The sequence below is a fragment of the Bombus pascuorum genome, chromosome 6 (assembly GCF_905332965.1).
Source record: "Bombus pascuorum chromosome 6, iyBomPasc1.1, whole genome shotgun sequence".
Lineage (NCBI taxonomy): Eukaryota > Metazoa > Arthropoda > Insecta > Hymenoptera > Apidae > Bombus > Bombus pascuorum.
Genome location: NC_083493.1, coordinates 17,707,876 through 17,731,146, shown reverse-complemented (window position 1 = coordinate 17,731,146; position 23,271 = coordinate 17,707,876). Strand labels below are relative to the sequence as shown.

The window sequence follows — 23,271 nt, the reverse complement described above, 5'->3', positions numbered from 1 at the left end:
GGCAAGAACCAAACACCGCCGGTTCCAGGGCTCGCCGCCCGAAGTTCTAGCTACAGTTCCGTTACAGGTATAGGTTTAATACCCGCCGCTATCTGCGAATGCTGTTGCTGTTGTTGTTGCTGCTGCTGCTGTTGCAGCTGTTGCTGTTGAAGATGGTGATGGTGATGATGAGAAGGGATCTGTTGCGACTGAGGTTGATGATGATGGTGGTGATGGTGGGTGGACGCGGATCTGACCATGTACTCGTCCTCGGAGAAGGTCTTTTGATACTCGTGTTCCTTGCGGGAGATGCCGCGATTCTTCCATTTGTAGTCTTTCAACGCGTCCCTGACGTGTCTGCGACATCTGTAGTAGAGAATCAGGGCCAAGCCGGTGAGCAAGGCGAGGCCAGCGGCGCATAGAGTCGCTAACAGCGCTTGTTTCCGGGGATCGGAGAAGGCGCAGCCTAGTTCGTCAGGTGTCATACCCTTGATGGGTTTCCCTTTTGATTCCGGAGGTTCGGCGCATAATACCGGACTAGAGTTTCTCGGGACGAGAACCTCGGCTAGCCAGAGCAAGCTACAGTCGCAGACCAAGGGATTCTCGCTTAAATCCAGTCGACGCAGTTCGTTCCAGGCTACCAAAGACTCTGAGAAGCCGGTGAACGCGTCGTCACGTAGCATTAAATGCCTCAAGTTGGGTAAACCGGCCAGAGAACCGTCCTCCATTGTAGTCAGCCGTTTGTTGCTGTTCAACACCAGGGTCTCTAAATTGGCGTTGTCCGAGAATGCTCCCCGTTCGACGGTGGTTAACAATTTCGCCGCGGATATATCCAGCTTCTTCAACTTGGATAGACCTTGAAAGGCTCCGGATCTCAGAGTCGTGAAGAAGTTTTGACCCAAGGTGAGTTCTTCGAGGCGAGGCAGAACCGCCAACTGTTTCGTCGGCACTTCTCGTAACTTGTTTCCATCCAGTTCCAGCGTGCGCAGAGCGTTTAAGCCTCGGAAAGCGCCGTCGCTGATGTTGTCTAGACCAGCACCGGTAATATCCAGCACGGTCAACTGTTCCAATCCCTTGAACGCGTCATCAGGAAGCGACGAGAAGGCGTTCCAACCTATATGCAACTCAGCCAAGGCGTTTAACGGCGCGAGAGCTGGCGACGGGATGGTTCTCAGCTGATTATCGTCCAGATGCAACACTCTCAGCGTACCCAATTTCTGAAAAGCTCCTGGCTCTACCTTCGATATGCGATTCTTTCCCAAGTCTAGTTCCTCCAACTTTGATAACGAGGCAAACAGACCGTTCTTCAGACTTTCCAAGTAGTTGTCCCGTAGGTTCAGTACCGTCAGAGATTTCAGACCTTGAAACGTCTTCTCGGTCAACGCTGAGATCTTGTTGTGTCTGAGATGAAGCTCCACCAGTTGCTTTTGCGCGTCGAAACTCCCGTTGGGAATGGTAAACAGGTGATTGCTCGATAGATCGACGTTTTTCAGGTCCCCGTAGAATTGAAACGCCGCCGCGTCCACGATCTTTATCCGATTTTCCTTCAACACTATCCGCTGGATACTCGGGTTCAGGGCGATCGGTATGACGTCCAAATTCGCGCCTATACAGGATACCACGAGGTTGTCGTCGTCGCAGATGCAGCCGTTCGGGCAGATCGCAGCCGTTCCGAGGGCGAACGTGACAGCCAGGATGAGCAGTTGCAACAGCGTAGCCGATACGGTCACACGGCAGCGTGGCGTCTGCGAACGATAAACAAGAAACTCTTTATTAAGCAGGTTCACTGACTACGGCTTATCGTCGAACGTAATTTAATTTAATTTATCGTCGAGTTTTCTACCAAGACTTGGTCAAACTATCGTAGTCCCGCGATCGTCGACTACCGTGATCGACGCAAACGAGCAAAGTTGTCTTTGCTTCGGCTTAAGTTTAGAAGATCAACTTTTATACCTTATGCCTTCCACTTATTCCTTCGTACAGAGTTATTCGTTTTTCAACTATACAGGCCAGCCGGATACATAATTACGAAGATCACGGATATTTTTCGAACCGCCCAATCCTGTCGGAATTTGAAATCTATCTCGAAAGATTGGAAGTTTCTCAGAGAGGATAACGCGTGATAGAAACGAATCCTAGAGAAGATTCGTTCGAAAAGCTAGGTGGGTTGGGTTGAACCGCGATGAACGTCCCGTGAAATTAGGTTCGCTGTTTCGCGTACGTATGTTAATCTGTACATGAAATGCGCGGAAAACACGAGAAGGCTTGCTTTTAACGGTGCTGTAGGATTGCGACGTGTCAGCCGCATTTAAGGCTAAAAACGGGTGCGTCATTAGGAAAGGATTATACGCTCGCAATACCGAACTTACTTGCGAGGTCACCGCCGCACTCGACTCCATTACTCATTTCCCATTTCAGCCGTATCACGAGATTCAGCCGCCATTTAATAAATCGAGGTCCTCGAACGTGCTCTGATATTATTTATTCGAGCATTTCTGCATACTTGCTGGCAGCACGCACGTGTTTCGTGTGCAAATCTTTAGCGGCGTGTGTGCTGAATAAATCGACGGCACGCTCGCAGATGCCGAGTATGATTAGGCGACGTTGTAATTTCATGAAAATATCGCCAAGACTCTTAACCTAAGTGACCATATTCGACCTCTTTGTTATCCGCTCTAATCAAATGTAATATGCAAATATCATCGCTTTTTGGTTTTTATTTAACGAGCTTTGCCAGCGTTATTCGATTGTTGGTTGGTGTCGGTTAAATTTGATGAAAATTTTTATAAAAATAATATCATAAATTCGATTGATTTACCGGGATCGCGGGTCTACCATCCACATCTAGCCTATCCCTATCTATCGTCGGTTCTATGCTTAAATAAATCGTGCAAATGCGCAAATAACGTAATACCTTCTAACGAGATACAATTAACGAAAAATTGATCGCTGCTTGTGACTTGTATTATTTCGAAACACGTGACGATACAAACACACGTTTATCGCAATACGTATGATTTCCTTTCGATATTTTCAATTTAACACGGACCGAATTGCTTCTATTCGTGTATTATTTACTGTTCAGCAATCAGTCGACCGTATTCCATGATTCAACATGATTAAAATTAATACCATACTTGTAACTACAATTATAACATAACGTAATATAATATCGGTAAAATGTATCATATTCGTAAACATTTTTAGGTGTTAAGTAAAGGACATAAAAGAGACGGGAACATTTCGAAATAATTAATTTCAGTACTGTTTTCTGTGCAACGAGTTTTAAAAAAGCAGCGCAGTAGCAGCTACGAGTCGAGAGCAACTCGTTAATTTAGAAACAGAGCTTCCCTCTTTCATTAAAAAAAAGAAAAAAAAAAAAAAAGAAAAAGGAAAATAAATGGAAAATAACGCTCTAGATTTATATTCATATAAATAGAGCGCTAAACGAATTGGCTCTCAAATTCGAAAGAAGCTCTTCGAACGGCTGACATTTCGTATTCTGATGAGATTGAAAGTTGCACGGGATCGAACTCGCAAAAGGGACACAAGTTTTGATTACTTTAAGACCGGTAGACAGCTTTATTCCTTTGAGGTCAGCTGTATTCGAATGGGAAGAAAAACAGCACTTCGACGCTGCGGCAGGTCGATACAATTATAAACCCTACAACGAACAATGGGGGAAAGAAATTATGCGGTGTGTATGGAAGAAACGAAAGCGTTTCGTATTCGTGGAAACTTTGGCCGACAGGTTGTTCGCCGTGGTGATTATTAGGAACGCCGCATTGCTCGAGTTATACGTAGCGTTAACGACATCGCTGTCGCGTTAATCGGGCGAACGACGTGTTAATCAATCACAACGACAATAATAATAGCGACGTTTAATAGCGATAGGGGAGACGGGCTTTTATCGCGGCGAGAAACGAGCCAATAAAAATGTGACACCTGCTAAAACAGGGTGAGAACCTCCGCTAAAAGCGGCTTTGCAGTCTGACCTAATACGAATTATAATAGGGTTAGCCAGAGATAACGGTGCGGTTACTCGGTGTTGCGTGAGTTCACGAGCATATAATTACGATTGCGTTGAGATGCTAATGGCGTATTGTTTCGGTCACGGAAGCAACCGGCAATATTATCGCGGTATGTTTGGTTAAATTATCTTGTGTTAATCCAAAGTCACGTACAGGAATGATTTGAATTTCGATTCAAGAATCACGTTTATCGACGATCGTGCCAACGTGCACGTGGAAATATATTATTTCTACTGATATTTTATCGGCTATCGAAAGTTGCGTCTTAGCAAAGTTAATAAAACTTGCTACAAAAAGAGAAGAACGTACGTGATGTTCGTTAACGCCTACGGATAGCGTATGGCAGGTTATATGCTACAAAACAACCTGTTATATAACATTGTTTTGCTATGTACGCGGATATATCGTAGCATAGATGTATTAGCTTAACAGATGTTTTGTTATTGTGGCTTATCGTGGCACGTGTTTGATCCTCGTTGTTGGTTGTATTAATGTAAAATCATATGGTTGAATGCGTCCGGTAAATTATTATGGATATCAGATGAGCAATTAATCAGAGTAAAAATAATAAGCGTGCACGAGGTTGTATGAACTTGCATTGCTCTTGTCACTGCTGGCAAACAACGGCAACGATCGTTAATTCTGTTGCGTGAAATTACCATAAATGCGGTGCCGGAGTGTCATCGAGATTTTATCCGACTGTCACTGTTTTCTCACATAGAAATTTAATCGCACGTTACAAGTAATTTATCGTTTTCCAAGATTTATCGAACGCTTTCGTTCCGAAGTTAATGAAAAGAACGATAAAATTTGCAAGAGACTCGAGAAGTTTCTATCAACGTGGGCAATCGTAAAAAGCCGATCACACGACTTCTCTCGATAAGATGAATTTTACGAGTAGCGATATGATCTATACACTCTTAAACATATCTCGTACAGAGGATTCTTTTATCATAGATTACTTCTCTTTTCTTAAATTTATTCATTTTTTTACGCGGTAAGAATATCGCACGTTGTATCACGTTTTAAGCATCCCTGCTCTATTTTGCCCATTCTTCGTAATTTTCATAACGATATAGCACTATTAATCCGCATTAATTAAGTATCTACGATCTAATTAGAGTTACGTATCGTATTAGATTGGTGTATGTGAAATGTAATTTTCTCAAACAGGACGTGCAAACTGTACACGTAATTTGTCCGCATCGTGTGTTTAATAAATATGACTTTATACGCATTAACGATGAAGTAAGTTCAAATGGCTTCGTCGTTCTTAACTTTTATCGCTATATATATTACGTATGTATACGTGTATCTGTTACAAAATAACGAAACCGTCATATTCCAATCACAGTTTTGAAAAAGAAATTACTCTGGTAGAAACGCTAAATGTTGGGAACCGACGTTGATTTCGATCGATCGCGTCTAACATGCGTTTACTTCTCAAAATTCCTCCAACTAATAGCTACTAATTACTCCAACTAACAGATCCGATCGTTTCCGTACGTCGATCACCAACGCGTCAAAGGACCCGATGCTAACTAATCGAGCAAACGGTCGATCAACAGCAACGCAGACGCTGGACTCCTCGTGGATCTCGTCAGCCGCTCTACTTCGCGCGGTCTGTTTGAGAATAACGTGGCCACGCGTTCTATCGCGATAAAATCTTGGGTGGCGTAACGAGCACGCTTTTCCAAGACGGGCCCCCGGGTCCACCGGGCAACGGCTGTTCGGACGAAGAACATCGAGCGTCGATATCACGTATAACGTGACAATTAGACGAGAGGTTTTTGTCTTAATTACGCGCGGCGTTCTGCGCAACTAATTGCAGCCAGATAACAGCGCTGAGAATACGTCAGACGTCTCGACTTATCGTTCGTACTAATCATAGCGACCTCGGACGGCGGCAGGGTGAAAGGGCTGGAACGGAGGGTGGCTGCGAATCGGTGTTCGGGAGAGGGATAACGTCACGCGTACCACCGCTTTCGGGGTGAACACGTCAGATTTAACTGGATGTAATTAGCGATTACAAATTACCCTTTTGTCCATTAGCGCGACCGCGATACGCGCGGCAGATTTGCACAGCTGCCGCTGCGAATGAACATGCTCTATGGACAGAAGCTTCTGCAACCCTCTCCCTCTTCGTCTGTCTCTTTATCTCGCACATACACGCCAACTGCCTTTTTCCGTTTAGACGTACAACGTTCTCCAAGTTACTGAAAACAAGAGTCGGAGTTGTGAAATCCGTGGGAGCTTTTCGAAACGTCAGTCATTTAGCACAACGTTTTCATCCCTCTGTGTTTCTCTTTTTCTGTTCGACGGTTGGATCGCGGAGAAGATGAACGGAAAATTGCGAAAACCGAACGAACTCATCCGTAAACTGTGACCATTTAACGCGTTCGCGAAACAGTTGAAAAGTAGGCCAGCGGTAGCACCGTGTAAAGCTGAAAGCGCGGAAAACGTGTGTTTGAGTTCCTTTTTATCGCGATAAAGCGAGGGCGGCTATGGCAGAGGTAGAGCACGGAAGGTGATACTTTATACGCGTGTACCTTTTGAGATATCGAAGGTGAAAACTTTCAATTTGATGAAATTCCGTCTTCCGCCTTTCCTGTTTCTCCGTAACAAATGTTTTCAAAGCAACTTTGCAACGTTATGGAAGAGAAGGCTGCGTTTATGTTACTCGCACCGTGGCAACTCGCGCGAGTACGAGGGTTTGCTTTTTAACTCTTTGCCTTTAAATGACACGTGATTTATAGCGTAGCCATTTCTTTCCGAATGCTCCGAATTGGTATCGCCCATTGGAATTAACTAAATCGTATCGAGCTTCGTAGAAGCTGTTCAAAGCGCCGTTATTATTCGGCTAAAATTATGTATTCGCATAGGGAAAACATTTACTTTCGCGTAATATCTTCACTCCTGTACTTTAACAAACATGAAATCGTAGTTTCGCGAAGCCGAAATATTCGTCCGTCGTATTGTTTTTCAAAAACAGGAGAAAAAAGCGAGATGCGGAGGATGGTAAAGCAGAGTTGAACATTGATTTTCTGACTGGACAATGGATACACGTCCAAGTAACAAGCATCGACGATTTTTTGAAGATACTGCTTACAAACGAATTCCGTCAGCTTTGTCCGCATTTCATTTTTGTTTCGACTCTTTCGAATTTTCCAAGCGACCGTTTAAAACATTCTGTAACATCCGACGTATTTGCTGTGACAAGCGAAATGTTATCGAATCGACGATTTTCCAGGCATGGATAAAAGTTTTCAGGAACGGATCGCAAATCGGTTTATCGAACAATTTGTTGTTATTTGTAGGTTTTCACCACGAGAATCGAGCGTTGTTGGAAAACTTTTGAATATCAACGCGTGTCAGCACGCTCCAGTGTTTCATTGGCTTTTAAGTGAGAGCATATGTAACGTTCGCAGGTGTAAACTAGTGTTTATATAGATTTAGAAAACGTAGACGAAATACCGCGAAAGGAAGAGATACGCCGTTATAATAATTCTATCAATTGCGATTCAGTTTGATTTTCAGCCTCCGTTAGCGTTGGGAAAATAGGACAAAGAACGGATGATTTATTCGCACAGCAGGTAACTTATCCCAATTACGAAAACAAACAGATTGGAGTAAGCGTATCGATAAAAATAAACGAATAGATACAAGAAATTCGAGTTGTATAATGTTGTCGATGTTCGATCGATCGTAAGCAGCAAGTTTCTTATATAATGTAGCCACGAAGCCAGTAGACCCGTTGTTCATATTTTCCAAAGAAAGTTAATATAATTTATGTAACGTTTTACGTTTAATCGCAAATTCTGCTATTTCTATTGGTTCATCTTCGCCACTTCAATTATATCATTTCTCTCGCAGAAACTACGTATCGCGGTGGCAGCTCCTGTCTAAACTCGTGTTTCATTCGCGTGGAAATTAGAGTGACCCGGCCTGTATCGTAGAATTAAATAAAACCAGGTTTCACAATATATCCTGATTACGTTTCATCGAGCTGGTGTTCGTGTTGCTCGCTCGGTTTTTAGTAATTCGCAGTCGTTTTCTTTTCACCAGAAATGTACAAAACCTGTATGTCGGCTACGTCGACGGCTCAGTTACGTGCGATAATCAACGTAACACTTTGGAAAAATAAAAATTGAAACTCTCCTCTATCGTGGCCAAAAAATGGGCAACCGGCGGATGATACAAATTTTCCGTATTACTTTTCTAATAAGTACAGACGGAAGATATCGCGTTCACAGTCGCTAATCCTCGTACGTCCGTATATTTTACATATTTTACGTAGTTTGACCGATAGACCGATCGGATATACCTACAGATCGAAAGTTATCATCGGCTTTAAAGCTACGAAAAGTAGGATTCGTGTCGTGTAACAGGGACGATGCGTGTACCACTGACTGCGTCGTTTCGTTTCGTTTCAAACATCCAGTCAAAAACGATATATCGCTAGACCGCGCTTCTTGGATTCATACGCCCTGGCGAGGTTCGTCGTAGAAACAGCTGGAATTTCATTCCTCCCATAACAACGCCGTGCAACATATTTCTCTCTAGAATTGGCTTCGAAGTTTTCAATTTGGTTTGCCGACAAGTTTCGAATTCACAATCGTCGCTAGACCAGTCACCATGTAAATGACGACATAAAGTTTTCTACGCGAGTTTTTATGATTTTTAAGCTTTATACAATGAAACTAAGTTTGCCGAATTCCGAAATGTTCACAATATTGCAAGTTGGAGAGTGGCGGAACTTTGAGTTATAAGATTCGAATCGTTTTAGATTTCGAAGGCGAGCGAGTTCGACAAGTTTGATCGTAAGGGATTAAAGCGGGTTCTACTTTAAAAATTAATCTAAAATCAGTTTCAGACTTTTGACACTTTTCATCGAGATATTCTTGAAGAATTTCTAGGTGAGACAGGAGTGCGAAAATATCGATAAAGGCTTTCGGCAGCAGTTGCTGAATGTTGTATACGCCCTGCATAAGCCTGGTGCACGGTCATAGAATCTATACAATGCAACGACGTTGCTCATACCCCTGAGTCGGGCGACTGGTCAGCGGTGCCACAATCCTTGTCCCAAGTTCCACGTTCTCGCGGGCTTACAATATGTAAATTGTCGTATAAAGTCAAAAGATTGTACATCCTTCGAGTTTCCAAAAGTATTTCAAATCCCCAACAATATCTTTCGTTTTCGAGATATATAAAAGCGAAATTACGCTTACGTCCAAATAGATCGAACGGTACTATTAGAGATTTAACAAAAAATTATTTTTATGACGCGACATTTACCTCTTCGACGTTTGACATTTTCTCTTCTTTCTCTAATTCGACATAAGGAAGAGTAACTCGTATCTTGATGTTGAGCGTTAGGAAGTTTATCCTGTACAGTTTAATCAAACATAACCATAGATGGTGAATACATAGGTAAGGAATTGTGATAATAAGAAGATAACGTAGTCGTTTTATACGTTAATTTCATACATGGACGATATCGGTTCGGTTTAGAAGAAAAAAGGAAATTCTTTAGAACGGATATTACCTTCTTGCAGAGACACGTACGTAAATCTAATTGACTCGACGATGAAATAATCCTGATATACGCCGTATATTGCATTTTAACAGATACTATAATTAACAATGTCGCGCGATACAATTGCTAACAAAGTGTTAACCTATCGAGGTCGCGAAGGATATTAATTCTTAAATAGGTCGTAATGTACCAACGTACGGTTAAATGACTACAACTGCTATACGACTGTTGTAATAGCAGTAATGCATTTTCAGTAGTAGTTACGAATGTTTACCCAATACCGTTATATTAATCAGTGTACATTAATTTGACAGAAAATTTGTATATTTCCTGCTTAATGGAACGAAAATGGTTAGCGAGTATTAATCGTTATTTTTATGATCAAACAAGTAATTTCACGATATCTTCCATTATCATAACAGTGATAGAGAGTTAAAGCGAGTGAAGAATATGCGATCGTTGCAAAAATATGAACACATTTTGTAATACGTACACGCATCATAGATACCTGTTTGTAAGCGCAGGATTCTACATTTTTAGCTGGTTAGATGGAAAAATGTTGTCCGTTGAGGGGTTAATTTTCATGCTGCGCACAGGAATCATTATGTAATGAAAGAGTGGCTCGTGCTTGGTCGAGAGGAGCCTGTCCGTCCGGCGTTCAATCGTGCACCCCTTATACACGAGTCGTGCACACCGGCTGTTATTCGCTGTTTTGTCGGCGATGATACAGCCGAGCTGTTCCATGGCTGTCTCCCGTTTCATTGGATAACGCACCGTCTGCTTCGGAAATCAGCCGGGGTTCGTGGCATTTCGCTGTTTTCTCGTTGTTGCGTCGTTTCCTTTTCCCTGATACGAATGAGACGCGTAATGAGGCTAACGGAATCGCGGAAAAATAACGAACGGTCGCGCGCAACCACTTGTTCAGACTTCCGGCTGACTTGCTCGAAAACCGTCTTGTATTTCCTACTGGATATCCACGAATACGGCACGGAACTTCGTTGCGGTTGTAAAGGGATTTATTTGGCGAATTTTGCTTGCATTCTGCCGTAGACGTTACTAGTTTAGTAGGAGTTGAGTACTACTTTTAACATAGTTTTAGAAGTAGAATGGTGTTGGGAACAGAATTGCTTTACAGCTAGAATAGCTTAGGTGCCGGTGAGCCGCGGCACAAAGGTCAAATCGTGAGTCGAGAGTAATTTTCATAATTTATGTTTCATAGCTTCTATCTTTTTGAAGGAACAGCTTCAAAGGTGAAACGCGTAGGAAAAATCTCATTACAGATCGCTAAATCGCGTTCCAATTAAAGCGAAACAGGCGAATTAACCGATTAAACTTGGGATTTACAATCACACATCTTTGTTAACCGATTCTAAATGAATTTTTATAAGATTGCATATTTCACGATACAATTGTTGGCATATAGCGCGTATCTGTAGTAGATAAAACACAGGAACGTTTAATATTTAATATTCATTTCGTTTCGTTTGAAAGTAATTAAGAAAATTCGTCTCGTGCTACTTTATTAGAAGGCGAAAAAGCGCATATTTCATAAATATCCTGTGTTCACCTGCTATAAAATCTTTTTCTCAGTCGTACATCGCAGATCTTTGCATTTCGTTTTTCTAACGCGTATGAATAGTCGAGAATAATTTGTCTCGCTATTATTCAGAGGGATGCACTATATTCCGAGTTCTCTTTTGCATATGCCCATTTAATACTCTAAATAGCACGAGCACTTTAAATTAATCTAACGCACGGATATATTTTATCAAAATATTCTGCCGTGTTTTGACAGCTAAAAGCGGTCAAGGAAGATTATTAGTTCTGGCGTTTTCGCATCCCTTACAAAAATAAATGATAAAGTTGTTTTACGTTTTAATGAATTTATTCATAATTTTTTCACAGCAAAAGGATAGTTTAGACACAACTTTCCCTGCAGATAGAGCACCAGTAAATATGTATAATGTAAAGCATAAAATAGTGGGTCAAGTAATATACCTTGCTGTATTTTCAGCTTAACTTTTAAAAGCTAATTTATATGGATTAAACGGATTAAGATTAAAACACAGATGATTATTACTTTCTCTATTTGTCAGTATCATTCGGTCTTCATTTCGATTTAAATAACATTTGACTCGGCATAAATAAACGGTATATTTACCTTTGTTATCCTAATCCCGAAAGAGAAGCTACGATATCTAACTACCGAATGAAAAGAGTATGCCGATTCTAAATTATTAAGACACTTTAGTTCAAAAATATTTACGAGGGAATATCATAAAAGTAAACATTTATATATAAAAGCAAACTTTTATATCTTAATATCGAAATTTTGTTTCATCCCTTATAACTGTCTCAACCGATAAAAGAGAAGAACGATATTTGGAACTTTCACGTAACGGTAAACCATATTTCAAAGCTATTGAAATTTAAATATAAAACACGATTCGTGCAGCTTCGCTATTATTCTCAACTTTCTATCAAAATTGTCCATTTAGTTAATCGCCTCGCTTTTTCTCAATCCTGTAGTTTTTGAAGAAAATCTTTAATAACTTTAGCTCGCATAGGTCGGTACCAATTAACGTAGCTGTAAGATCGTTTTATTTTTTTATTTTTTGCTACCTAATTGCATGTAGTCGGACTACATGTCTAAATGCCATTACGCTTTTACAGAGGCAAAAAAGCAAAAAAAAAAAAAAAAGGAAAAAGGAAAATAATAATAATAATAATAAAATCCTACTACCTTTTAAATTTGTAACGAAAGTAGCTAAAAGTCATTTTAATACCTCTATTATTAATCCTTTCGCCATTAATAAGACATACATGTGGTTTATATAATCTTCAAAAATTAACAAAAGAAGTACCGCGTCTTCGCCTCGAGTTTTCTCTTCGGTCGATTACTCCACGATATTCTCTTGCCCACCATGAAAATCAATTCGGTCCCATTATTCGTTGTTTACTCATATCCGTTTCGGAATTCAACTCGAGACTATGGATCGGTAGACTAAGGAAATCGACGAAAATTAACAAGTGGAGAACAGCAATGGCATTCGAATCAAGTGTTTATCGTTAATCACTCGACGGAATTCCCTCGTTAACGACAATAATTATCGTTATCCAACGATCATAATAACACGCCTACTTGGGTAACACGGTCCGATTGTTCCCGATACTCTTTTGGTCGATTGGTTAACGATACTCCTTGTCTCTCTTCCGGAAATCGGTTCCTTTTAACGGATGGCGTTTTCTTGTTTGCTCGTCACTCTGTTTACGTTTTTATCACATCGAACCAATTGGAACGTCGAATTTATGGAAACCGGTTAGCGAAATGTTTAATTATTACATACACATTGAAACCGAAGGAAGTTGATTTATATTTTCCTGCCCATCGACGTTTCGCTCTCTGTTGCAAGCGAATACGAGGAATCGAGCGAGAGACACAAAGAGACATTATTGACATATTTCATTGAAATATGTCGAAGAATAACAATTGAACAAATTGAAAAGATAAAAGGTTGGTAGCCTAACGAAATGGTAAATTTTGTGCTATTATTCGTTTATGAACTTTTCGAAATGGCTATCTACACAAAAATTCTTACGATTCTGAAGCTGCTGTTTGTATTTCTTCGATATTATTCGATAAAATTATTAACGTCGTGATAATCGTTGTAATTATTAACGAAGCAAAGTACCTTAGTTCTCGAAATATTTGTTATTATACACGGTATAAATATCGTTTCACGATATTAAGTTACTCAGCATGTCGTTCTTATCACTTCATGCCGTTTAATTTCGCTCGACGAATAACGCAAAGATTCAAAACGGCGGTTTCCTTTTCGTGCCTGTTTTCGAACAAAAGTAGTAAGAGTAAGTATGATATCTCCGTTATTTTTACGAGTTGCTGCAAGCACGTATTTCGACGTACGCGTACTGAAAACCTCGAGGAATTGAAAGAAAAAAAGAACGACGAGGATGGCAGCGATTTACGCAGGTTTTTAAATAATTCGTTGTACGATTATAACCGCGTTTGTTCGAACAATTGTGTAAAATCGAGAAAGACTGCTGTTAGAACCATGACCTAATAATTTCACCAATTACGTAAAATATAATTAAACTTTTTTCTCCTCTATAACTCCATAACTATATCGACTCTTATACTTTTGTCATTCGTATTATGAAGTCCTTTATTATACCGATTGTTATTTGATTCTATAGATGCTGCAAATGAAAATGTACAAAATACAATCCCGATATTACATTTAAACGTTTGTTTGCTTGATAATTGAAAATATTGATTTCCAAGTTCGATAATTCCGAAAAATAAAAGGAGTATTATAAAAATGATATAAACGGTGCGGAATAAAACGTCGATATACGATTCTGCGATTCGACTGCGTCTAACTCAGAAATTTGATAGAAGCACAAAGTGATAAAAAATCGGAACGATATCCTCGTACATTTTGAATTTCTAAGTAAATGAAGATCACTTTATCGCTTTGGTAGAAGCGAATCCAGCTGGAACCGTAAAATCGAAGCACGTAATAATTCAAATTGAAGAGGTACTGGAAATTAAAATGTATTATGAATTACGTTTTCTTCCCATTAATTTTTTAAGCGCATTAGTTCGTTATGGATCCGGACAAATATTTGCGTTAAACAATGTAACGTTAACCTTGTATATCGTCTTGAATGTTTATCTTGTTTGCATTGCATTAATCTCTCGCGGAATAACTATCGAGCAGCGTAAGAAAATGGAGAGACAGTATCGTTTTAGCAAGTACTTTAATTAATTTGGTTTTTCATTAAATTCCACATCCATAAATTCTTTATACGCAAATCTTATATTTCAAGCGATTGTCGCTTGCAAAACGTTCCATTTACGGAATATACTCCTTTATACGTCGAGTTTAAAGTTCGGACTGATATGAAATAAGCGTCAAAGCGGTAAGAGTGATTACGAAAAGTATATAACGATTGGAATATCGGTCGACTGAATTTCAAAACCGAGATTTAATTTATTTGCTCCGTACAAAGTACTTCTAAAGTAACATTTTAAATACGTAAAGTCCTTTAAAATATCATACATCTGATTAACGTAATTATCATGCCATTCTGTTTCGATGATCAACTAATTTCATTATTTAAAATTCAAAAGTTATCGCAAAACTGTCTTCATAATTTCGTTATTACGAAACAATTTATTCGGCTCTTTGAAGTAACAAAAGGCTGTTTCCAGAAAATCTTGAAACGCGTCATTCTTGAAATTTTATTATCAAGTACCTACGCTTCGTATACGGGCCGATCTAACGTTCGTCGCTTTTTAATCGTTCAAGCATTCCGGTCAATCAAGCTATTTAGTCCGTTAGATATAAATTCTTCCCCTTTAGTTGTCTATCTCGCGAAGAATAGCTATTCGCCTCGTAAATAAAACGGTATAGTTGGCAGCTGAAGAGAACGAAGGACGCTTTGAAGCGATTAAAGGCAACCGTACCTACATATTCCAATAAATACGCATAATAAATGGAGCACGTTGCTTTTATTTCCAACTATGTGTCCGTACCGCGTATTGAAAATAGCTACGTGTTTCGGTAATCGCATGAACGATCGGAAAAAGAGGAAAAGGGTCGCGAGACTCTCGGCGAAATCTGGCGTTCGTGAAATTCTTTTCGCTCGGACGACTGCTTCGCTTCCCGACGGTTCCTGTCTTTCGATCTTTCGGTCATTTATATTCATCGACGATTATCGTCGTCGGCCATCGATTTTCAGCGAAAGCAAATCGCGTTCGTTCGTCCGAAACGTATTTAAATCTTTGAACGGTTTCAGTACCCTGAGTATTCAAAAATTATCTGCCGCGTGTACGTTTCTCCTTTTCTTTCTCTCTTTTTCTGCCAACCTTCTGGTATCGTTTTTCCATTTATATTATCCGCATTAAGTATTATTCGTAGCTTCGAACAACAGACGCGCATTCGAATCGCGGTCAGTCCAGCTAACGATTCGATCGTTGTTCCGTTTTCCACAACGACAATTTTTTCTCTTTTCTCTTTATTTGACTTTCGATAAAAAAAATCGCCGCGTCACAAATTTACTCCGAACGAGCGAAACACGTGAATATTTTTCTCTTGGACGAATGTTTCAATGTTCGAGGAGCTACGTTTTCCTTGTACCCATGGGTATCGTTCGTTATTTCGACAAGATAATAGTGTTTCGACTCAAGAATTCGTAGATCCTTAAATGGTATTTGTCGAACAACGCGCAGATAGTGTAAACAGGGAAAATTGGTTTTACGACAAAATTTAGCAAGTACATCCGTATGTAGTCGTGGTTTGAAAACAGACAGAGAGAAAGAGAGAGAGAGAGAGAGAGAGAGAGAGAGTAATAGAAAATCACGTGATTTTAATGCATCTTGCATACATGTATAATTAAATGGCAGGTAGGTAGCATATGTGACCGACGATTGCTTGCTCCTTGATGCTGTGTAATTTGACTCTAATCTAATGGAAGCATAAGACGTTAACTGATTAGCTGGAGATTATTCGAAACCTGGTTACTGCTAATGAGGGTGAATGCACAACGTTCGAGCTACTGATTTGGCACAAATTTAGCACGCGGTTAATGTACGCCACGTCTACCGGTATATTACGTAGAGGTGCGAGGTTCGTTATTTATATTATCGTAAGAATGTACCGTTTAATATAATCGAATCGATAGCTAGCAAATAACGCTTAAAACGCATCTTCTGTCTTTTTATTTTCGCCTTATTTTCAGTTGCGAAAGTAGCTTTCTAACTATTTGTTAATTACGGCACACTTTGCGTATTTAATATCATACCGATCCACAAGATTCGCGTTAACAATGTGCAAAGTTTAAACCATATTGCTGACGCGGACGTTGCGTATTCTCATAAAGCTGACTTTAGAAGCTTAATTGCTCGTGTAAATAATTCTGTCCTATGTCTAATTACTCAGTTACCAGCTAATTAGGTTCTAATCCTCTCCGACGGAACTCAAACCTTACCCGTGTCATACCCCTGGTACATTTTTCGCGAGAAGGGAACGTACACCTATTGTAGCATGTTAAACCGTGCATGAAACTTTGGCAACGACGCAAACTTTCTTTTAGACTTTAAACTCTCCGTCAAACGTATCGATTCCGGCAACTGTTAAAAAGTAATTTCTATTTTATCCTACGGAGACTGCCGAGTTTATCACACCTCTGTTAGCCATCGATGGCGGCAAAAACGAAATTTCTACGTTTCAAGCGATGAATTTTGCTTTCCGTCGCCGGCCAACGATCTTCGTTTCGTTAAACATTTACGTCGATCGTAAGTAAAAAATTGTTGCACCTTTAGATACCTGTGTAACGTTAGTTCGGTAATTTCGCTGGAAGAAAAATTTGTTGCCGTGTAAAAGAATAACGTGGAAAGTGTGACGCCGAGGAAAAAATTTAATTAAAAGTAGAACGACGAGCTTTATTAAAAAAAAATATCTGCAGTCGATTAAATATCAAAAGCAAGTCTCGCGTCTTTGCCGGCGTTTATATTTCGCGTTGAACCGCGAACGATCGAATGAAAATACGACCGATATCATTGGTTTCGTTAAACAATTAAGCGTCTGCGTGCACAGTTTCGACTTTCGTTCGATCAAGTTCAATGTATTCTTTTCAACCGAGCGAATCAACCAACCAACCAACGTCTCGAAAAGTTAAAAAGCTTTGCATTTACAATGGCAACAATCGCCCGGCGAATCATAACAATTTTGACCCATTTTCCCGGCTGTTTCTCTCGCTGCAGATCGCCTGAAACATTAATGCGTTCGTTGATTGAAAGCCACGTCGATAGTTCGGCTCGGATTTTCGTTTTAACCAAACCATTCGGGTGTAACAGTTCCGGGAGCACGTATAATTTCGCGAGATCGCCACAAATCTGCCAACGTTCGTCTATAAAACGTGATTTGAACGAAGTGTTCGCGAATGACGAGGGCTATTTAGCTCCGTAGTAATCGAACTACCCTCGTTTCGCGAGAATCTTAGTCGCGCTTTGATACCGTTCGATAAACGACGAATCGTGTTAGTTACTCGCGCCAATTATTACATCTTTCGAGTTTTCTTGAATCTCCAGTTGCCTGCGCAGCAATTTTAAGGAATTCACCAAATTAACTTGCATCGCTTAGAGAAAGAAATGAGACAAGAAAAGGACATTGTTAACCGTTAACAGATAAGTTTTTTAAAGATGTAAGAATTGCTCCAACAGCTTTATATCGTTAGCCGGGATCTCGTTATACGTACATATTACGTTCAATGTATAATCATGCGAGATTAAGGAGACACGTGACGTGTATGCTGCTATTGCGATCTACTTGCAATCCACGCAACAACAAACGGGGCAGAAATTATAAGCCGTATCTTGTACGTTATTCGCATTCTTAATACACGAATAAATAATAATAACGCGAAACGTATCTATCGACGATGCATTAATTATAGCATGACATTTCTTACTAAAAGCTTTTGAAGATGAGCGCGGAAACTTGAACTCGCATCGGCCAGTGATAGCAAAACGACAAACATCGACATCTAAATGTCCTACTAAATGAAAAGACGTCTATTCGAGGGGATAACTTTTTTTCGGAGCTTTTCCAAAAAAAAAAAAAAAAAAAAAAGAAGCCACGCACTTGAACCGGAGTTTAATTAACCTAATTTGCAACTTATTTGCCGGTGTCGAGGAAAGCAAAGCTGTTGAAACTTTCGCAATCTCGCATAAACTTTCTAACCAAACTACGCGTTTCGATTGGCGGGAAAAAAAGGACATCAAAGTGTCGTTTTTAATTACCGGTTAAAACACGGTCTCTGTTGCACTCTCGATGCATCCGTTATTCTACGAGGAATCAATCTGTCAAACACGAGTCGAAAAATTTTTGGAAATCTCGAACCTCGGCAATTATTCACGATGAAACACGGGGAAGAAGGAACCGGCGTAGGAAAGCGAAACGGCACGTGTTTTCGTGTATGTGCGCGAGAGAATGATAAAAGGGGAAAATAGAAGAAAAAGTAAGGAGAGGCTTTGTACACGAGTACCGGTATTTTTATGGCAATATCGTCGCCCCGTTTGTATTCCGACTGTCAGGCAACAGTCTATCGACATTTGGCCGATAGTCGAGCCAAGCGTCCGGATATGGATTCGAGGGAAATGGCACGTTGCTTCTTTTCCGATGAGAATGAAAAACAACGTCACAAATCCGTTTTGTGCCGCTAAAAGCGATACATTTCGCCTGGCTTCGCCGAATCGCCGCCCGTTACTCCGCCAATCTGGCCCTCGGATTTCCCTCTTTTTTCGTCCCGGATTTGCCATTTTATAATCGCGATCAAAGGGGGTGTAATTGCATTTGCCGCGAATGCGGTACCCTACGTTCATGCTACGAATCCTCCAGTCTGACCTAATGTAATTTAACCTTGACGAATTTATTCGCTCGAGACGCGACCGACCGCTATTTATTTGTTAAAGCTGCCTATCCCTCTGACTCTCGCACGTGCGACACCCTATGTCCGGCATTGTCCTTGTTATGTCATTTTCAAAAATTTGTACGCAAGTATATTTGGGATCGGGCTTGCTTAAGAAGTTGTACAAACTTGGACGCAATTTGTATACAGAATAATACTAATAGAATCGAGCGAAGTTTATTTTTATACGTCATCTCCGTAAAAGCGAATCCTCGATACAAAGTTCGATACGAAGTAATGGCGTGCAAGTTCGTTCCTTTATTTCCAATAAAATTTTATGCCGATGCTTCAAGCGCAGAAGAAAAGGCAAAAACGTCGTTTGTTGCGGAAAAATTAGGAAAAAATAAATAAGATCGACAATTCCGTATTCCTAATTTATACTAACATTTAGAATTTTGTTGAAATATCCCTTCCTCGGCATATCCCGAGGAAGGGATATTTCTATATGAAATTTATTTATATCGACGCAAGAATTAAACGAATGATTTAAATGCAAATGTATCAGATTTGCCTTCGCAGGTTTTACGATATATGAAACGTCTGAAATATCTTTGCACGGATCAGGAGAACTGCGAAACTGGTCGACGAAAAACCGTTCATGCTTACGAGAAGGTTGGACGTGTGACATTTCGGCGAGGGAAGCACCGAAAAACGGTCGATACGAAAGTATCGGTAGCTCGCGCCAAGCGAAATATGCGACGACACACATCGCACCCCACGCTTCTATCCTGAGGAGACGCTAGACAATAAACCGAGGAAATCCGTTGCAGCTGCTTCGATCGTACATAAATATTTCCGAGTCGTGACTCGGGACGAAATTAAATTTCGCTTTCGTGCAAGTTGAATCACTTTGGCGGCTAGGTTGGGTACACGTCAATTAATCCAGCCTGATACTTGATATAATTCAAGCTAGAAGCGAACCACCCTGCATATCTGTCCCTCCGCGGCCGCAAATTCCGATCAATTCCGTGAATTATATTTCCAACGCGCGTCACGCGTTTAGAATATTATTCAGATTCTCCTGTCACTAGCGATTGCACGTTGTTTTAGCGGGATCATGTTTGTCCACGGATGAGATTTGCCGAATGGAATGTTTGAATACGCGTTTCTTTTTTCCTAACTGTTGGATATATGCGGAAGTAATGATAGTTATATAATATTTGTGTTGGTATCGTTGACTCGAGATTTAACTCAAACACGGGAAAACGTTAGTCAACAACGTCGGACAAGCACCGGTAACCAGATACGAGGAAGAAAATTTTAACAAGGGAGAAGGTGTGCCTGATCGCGATACCGGATCACGACGAGTAAGCACATGCTTGTCGTTACAAAGCAGTTTCTTTGAAAAAGTTGAAAAAGTTTCTGTGAAAAGTTGTAACGAGCGACGGGGGACGAATGCATTCTAAGTCAAATGTCTATATTTATGCCGATGTGATACGCAGTAATGTAGAAAATGTACGTAGGAGATATGCTATGTGCATACGCGTTGTGATGTTTCATTTATCTCAATTCATTATCATTTAATATTACAATACGTTAACGGTATAACATGTATCCTAATGATGTAAGCCGATACCACCTGTTCCTTAATTCTTTCATTTCCAAATTATCGATTGTTCGATATCTGTTATTTATTGTTCGTTATAAATTAAAAATGTATGCGACTCGTTCTCTGCGAGAAAATCAGAATAACGAAATGGGAAGCTAACAAAAAATTGTGCAAACATCTCGTATCGTAACACCACGAAGAATGCTACGCAAAGTATAATATTTCGTGAAATTAAATTTTTCCACTTATTATTTAAATATATTTCATCACGGGAACGCCATCGTTTCGTACTTTATGCACGAATATTTGCAGAGAAATAGCACCGGCACGAGGAATTTATTAAACAGGCTAACGAGACGATGTTACCAAAACAAAGTAATTAGCAAGCTAGAGAAAAAAGGAAGGGACGATTTTTGCAACCTCGACGATTCGAACCTCGAAGCTACGCCGAATATTTCTTTCCGTCACGTGACTTTGTATTTTCGCCCCTCTCACCTTTTCTCATTGTTTCGATGCACCCTTCCTTCGTTGGCCGGAACTGGACCCTCGTGAGAAGCTATCTCTCCTTGTATCTCGTTATGACAGGTCATTACCACTCTTCCACCCACGAAAGCGATGCTCTGCCACGATTTTCCCGCTTATCGGCTCGAACGTCATCAACTTTCGACGATTAATTCACCGACGAGTCGAAACCGCCTCGTTTCCGGCTCGTCTTTCGGACCGTTTTTTTTTTTTTTTTTTTTTTTTTTCGTCAACGATTTCCTCCGCCCATTGTAATTCAACGTAAAGCAACGCTTAGTGCGAAAGGATTTTTCTGCTCGTCCGGTTATATCGTTTGCTCGATGTATTCTATCGATAGAAGCCGTAATTACCGAGGCGAATGCCATGACATAGTATCGACAGGCAGCATTGTTGCGAACTCTATTTATTATGCAATTAACCTGCAAACTAGATTTATAAGTGAACGTGCCACGGTAGTGTAATGGAGTTATCAATCGTGCGATTGTAATTACGACTATAGAATAATTGTGGCATCGTTTTCACGGATTTCCGACAGGATGCTGTTATATTTTTCGCTTTAAATCACTTTTCCGACAGTCTCTTAAAATCTTTTATGCCCTCGCTCCGAGTTAATATGTTACACGGTTCGCGTAGAATTCGAATACAGCGTTTCAAAGGAAGTAGATCGTCGTAACGTTATCTTCTCGAATCGATTGCAGATATAAAAACTAGTTTATTAAATATACGTCTGAAGAAAGTGGGGCATGGGGTCAGAAATAGAAACCGCAGACTGTTATTTCACAATTTGCAATTTTGTTTAATCTCTTCACCGCGATACTCGTTTCTCATATTCCGAGTGTTCATTTCTCGGTCCACGCTGGTAACGTCACGCGCAGAAATATATTTTCGCTTCGCTTCAGCGAAACAAGTTAACGAATCGGGAAAGTAGCGCTGTGCGAATAGTGTTACGAATTTAAGCATTAATCGCTTGGATATTTCCACCAAACATGCGCTATATTTAATCTTTGTTTTTATTAAATATAATGCGTTATAAAAATATACGATTAAATTAAAAAAAAGAAAAAAAGAAGCTATCCATCTCGCGCTTCTCTCTCTCTCTCTCTCTCTCTCTCTCTTTGTAGCTTATAGAATGCTTTAAGTTTATCAGTGAACTGAATTCATTCGTAAAAGAATTTTATCAAGAGAAATTAGTACATCTTCGAATCGGCGGAATAGAAATATTCGATTGACGAAAAATCGCAAGTCAGTGCGCCTCGACACATTAACTAATGCAAATTTTCAAACAAATTGAGGATATTATTCGTGTCATACGGAAAGTAGGTACGAGGTTGTAAAGATAGAAACGCGCGTAAAGGTAAATTTTCGGCGTATTATCGATATACATGCTTCGTTTATGATCTTGTTATATATACGAAGGAGTGAAATTCTCACCAGAACGAGGAAGGGAGTGACGAATAAACGGGGTGATAAATTCTTTGGTAAAAAGGGCGGCAAGTTTGAAAGGAAAGAGAGCGAGAGGCGAGAAGTGGGCGAAAGGAAAACGAGAAGGAAGAGGTTATCGACAACTCGTCACTGCCAAGGACCAGGGGGAGTACGGTGATAAAACAAACGACGAAGCACCGTAGCTTCGCGGGGCGAAATATCGTTTCAACAGCCAACGAGAGGCTGTTCGATATTTCGAGAAGTTCTGGCTACGAGGAGCAAGAATTTGGCAGGTCGTCTTCGCTTCCAAGTGGTATACAAGACGTATCAACGAGAGCTTTTCAAACATTTTTTTTTTTGAAAAATTATATACGTATGAAAATAGAGATATCCAACTATATCGATTTGCACCATTTCTATTTACATTTCCGTAAAAGTACATTAATTGCGCGTGCTGATAATCACAGATATCATAAATAAATAAGGTAAATAACAATTTGTATCCCCGCTGTATATTGCAATTTGCATACACCCTGATTATTCCGTTCGATATTCCCTTTTTTCTTTCGCTGCTTGAAAGATAAAGCGTCTTTAACAAAAGTGCAGACCTTTCTTTCGCGTTGCCGATGAAGATAATTCGACGTAACGAATTTACAACGTTTTGCGAAACATTCTGTACATCGCGATTCGCTTCTTACCAGCTGTTTGTCAAAGTGTGACAGAATATGCGACGGCAG

General features: G+C 40.2%; 1 protein-coding gene across 6 annotated transcripts in view; it reads right to left on the bottom strand.

Annotated features, from left to right (window-relative positions):
* Positions 1-50: 50 nt before the first annotated feature.
* Positions 51-23,271, bottom strand: part of LOC132908411 (leucine-rich repeat-containing protein 4C-like) — a 268,003-nt gene continuing 244,782 nt past the window's right edge. For all 6 annotated transcript variants that reach the window (XM_060962416.1, XM_060962417.1, XM_060962418.1 and 3 more), the window contains one exon: positions 51-1,724. In XM_060962416.1, coding sequence (XP_060818399.1) covers positions 51-1,724 — 1,674 coding nt within the window. The remainder of the gene's footprint in view (positions 1,725-23,271) is intronic.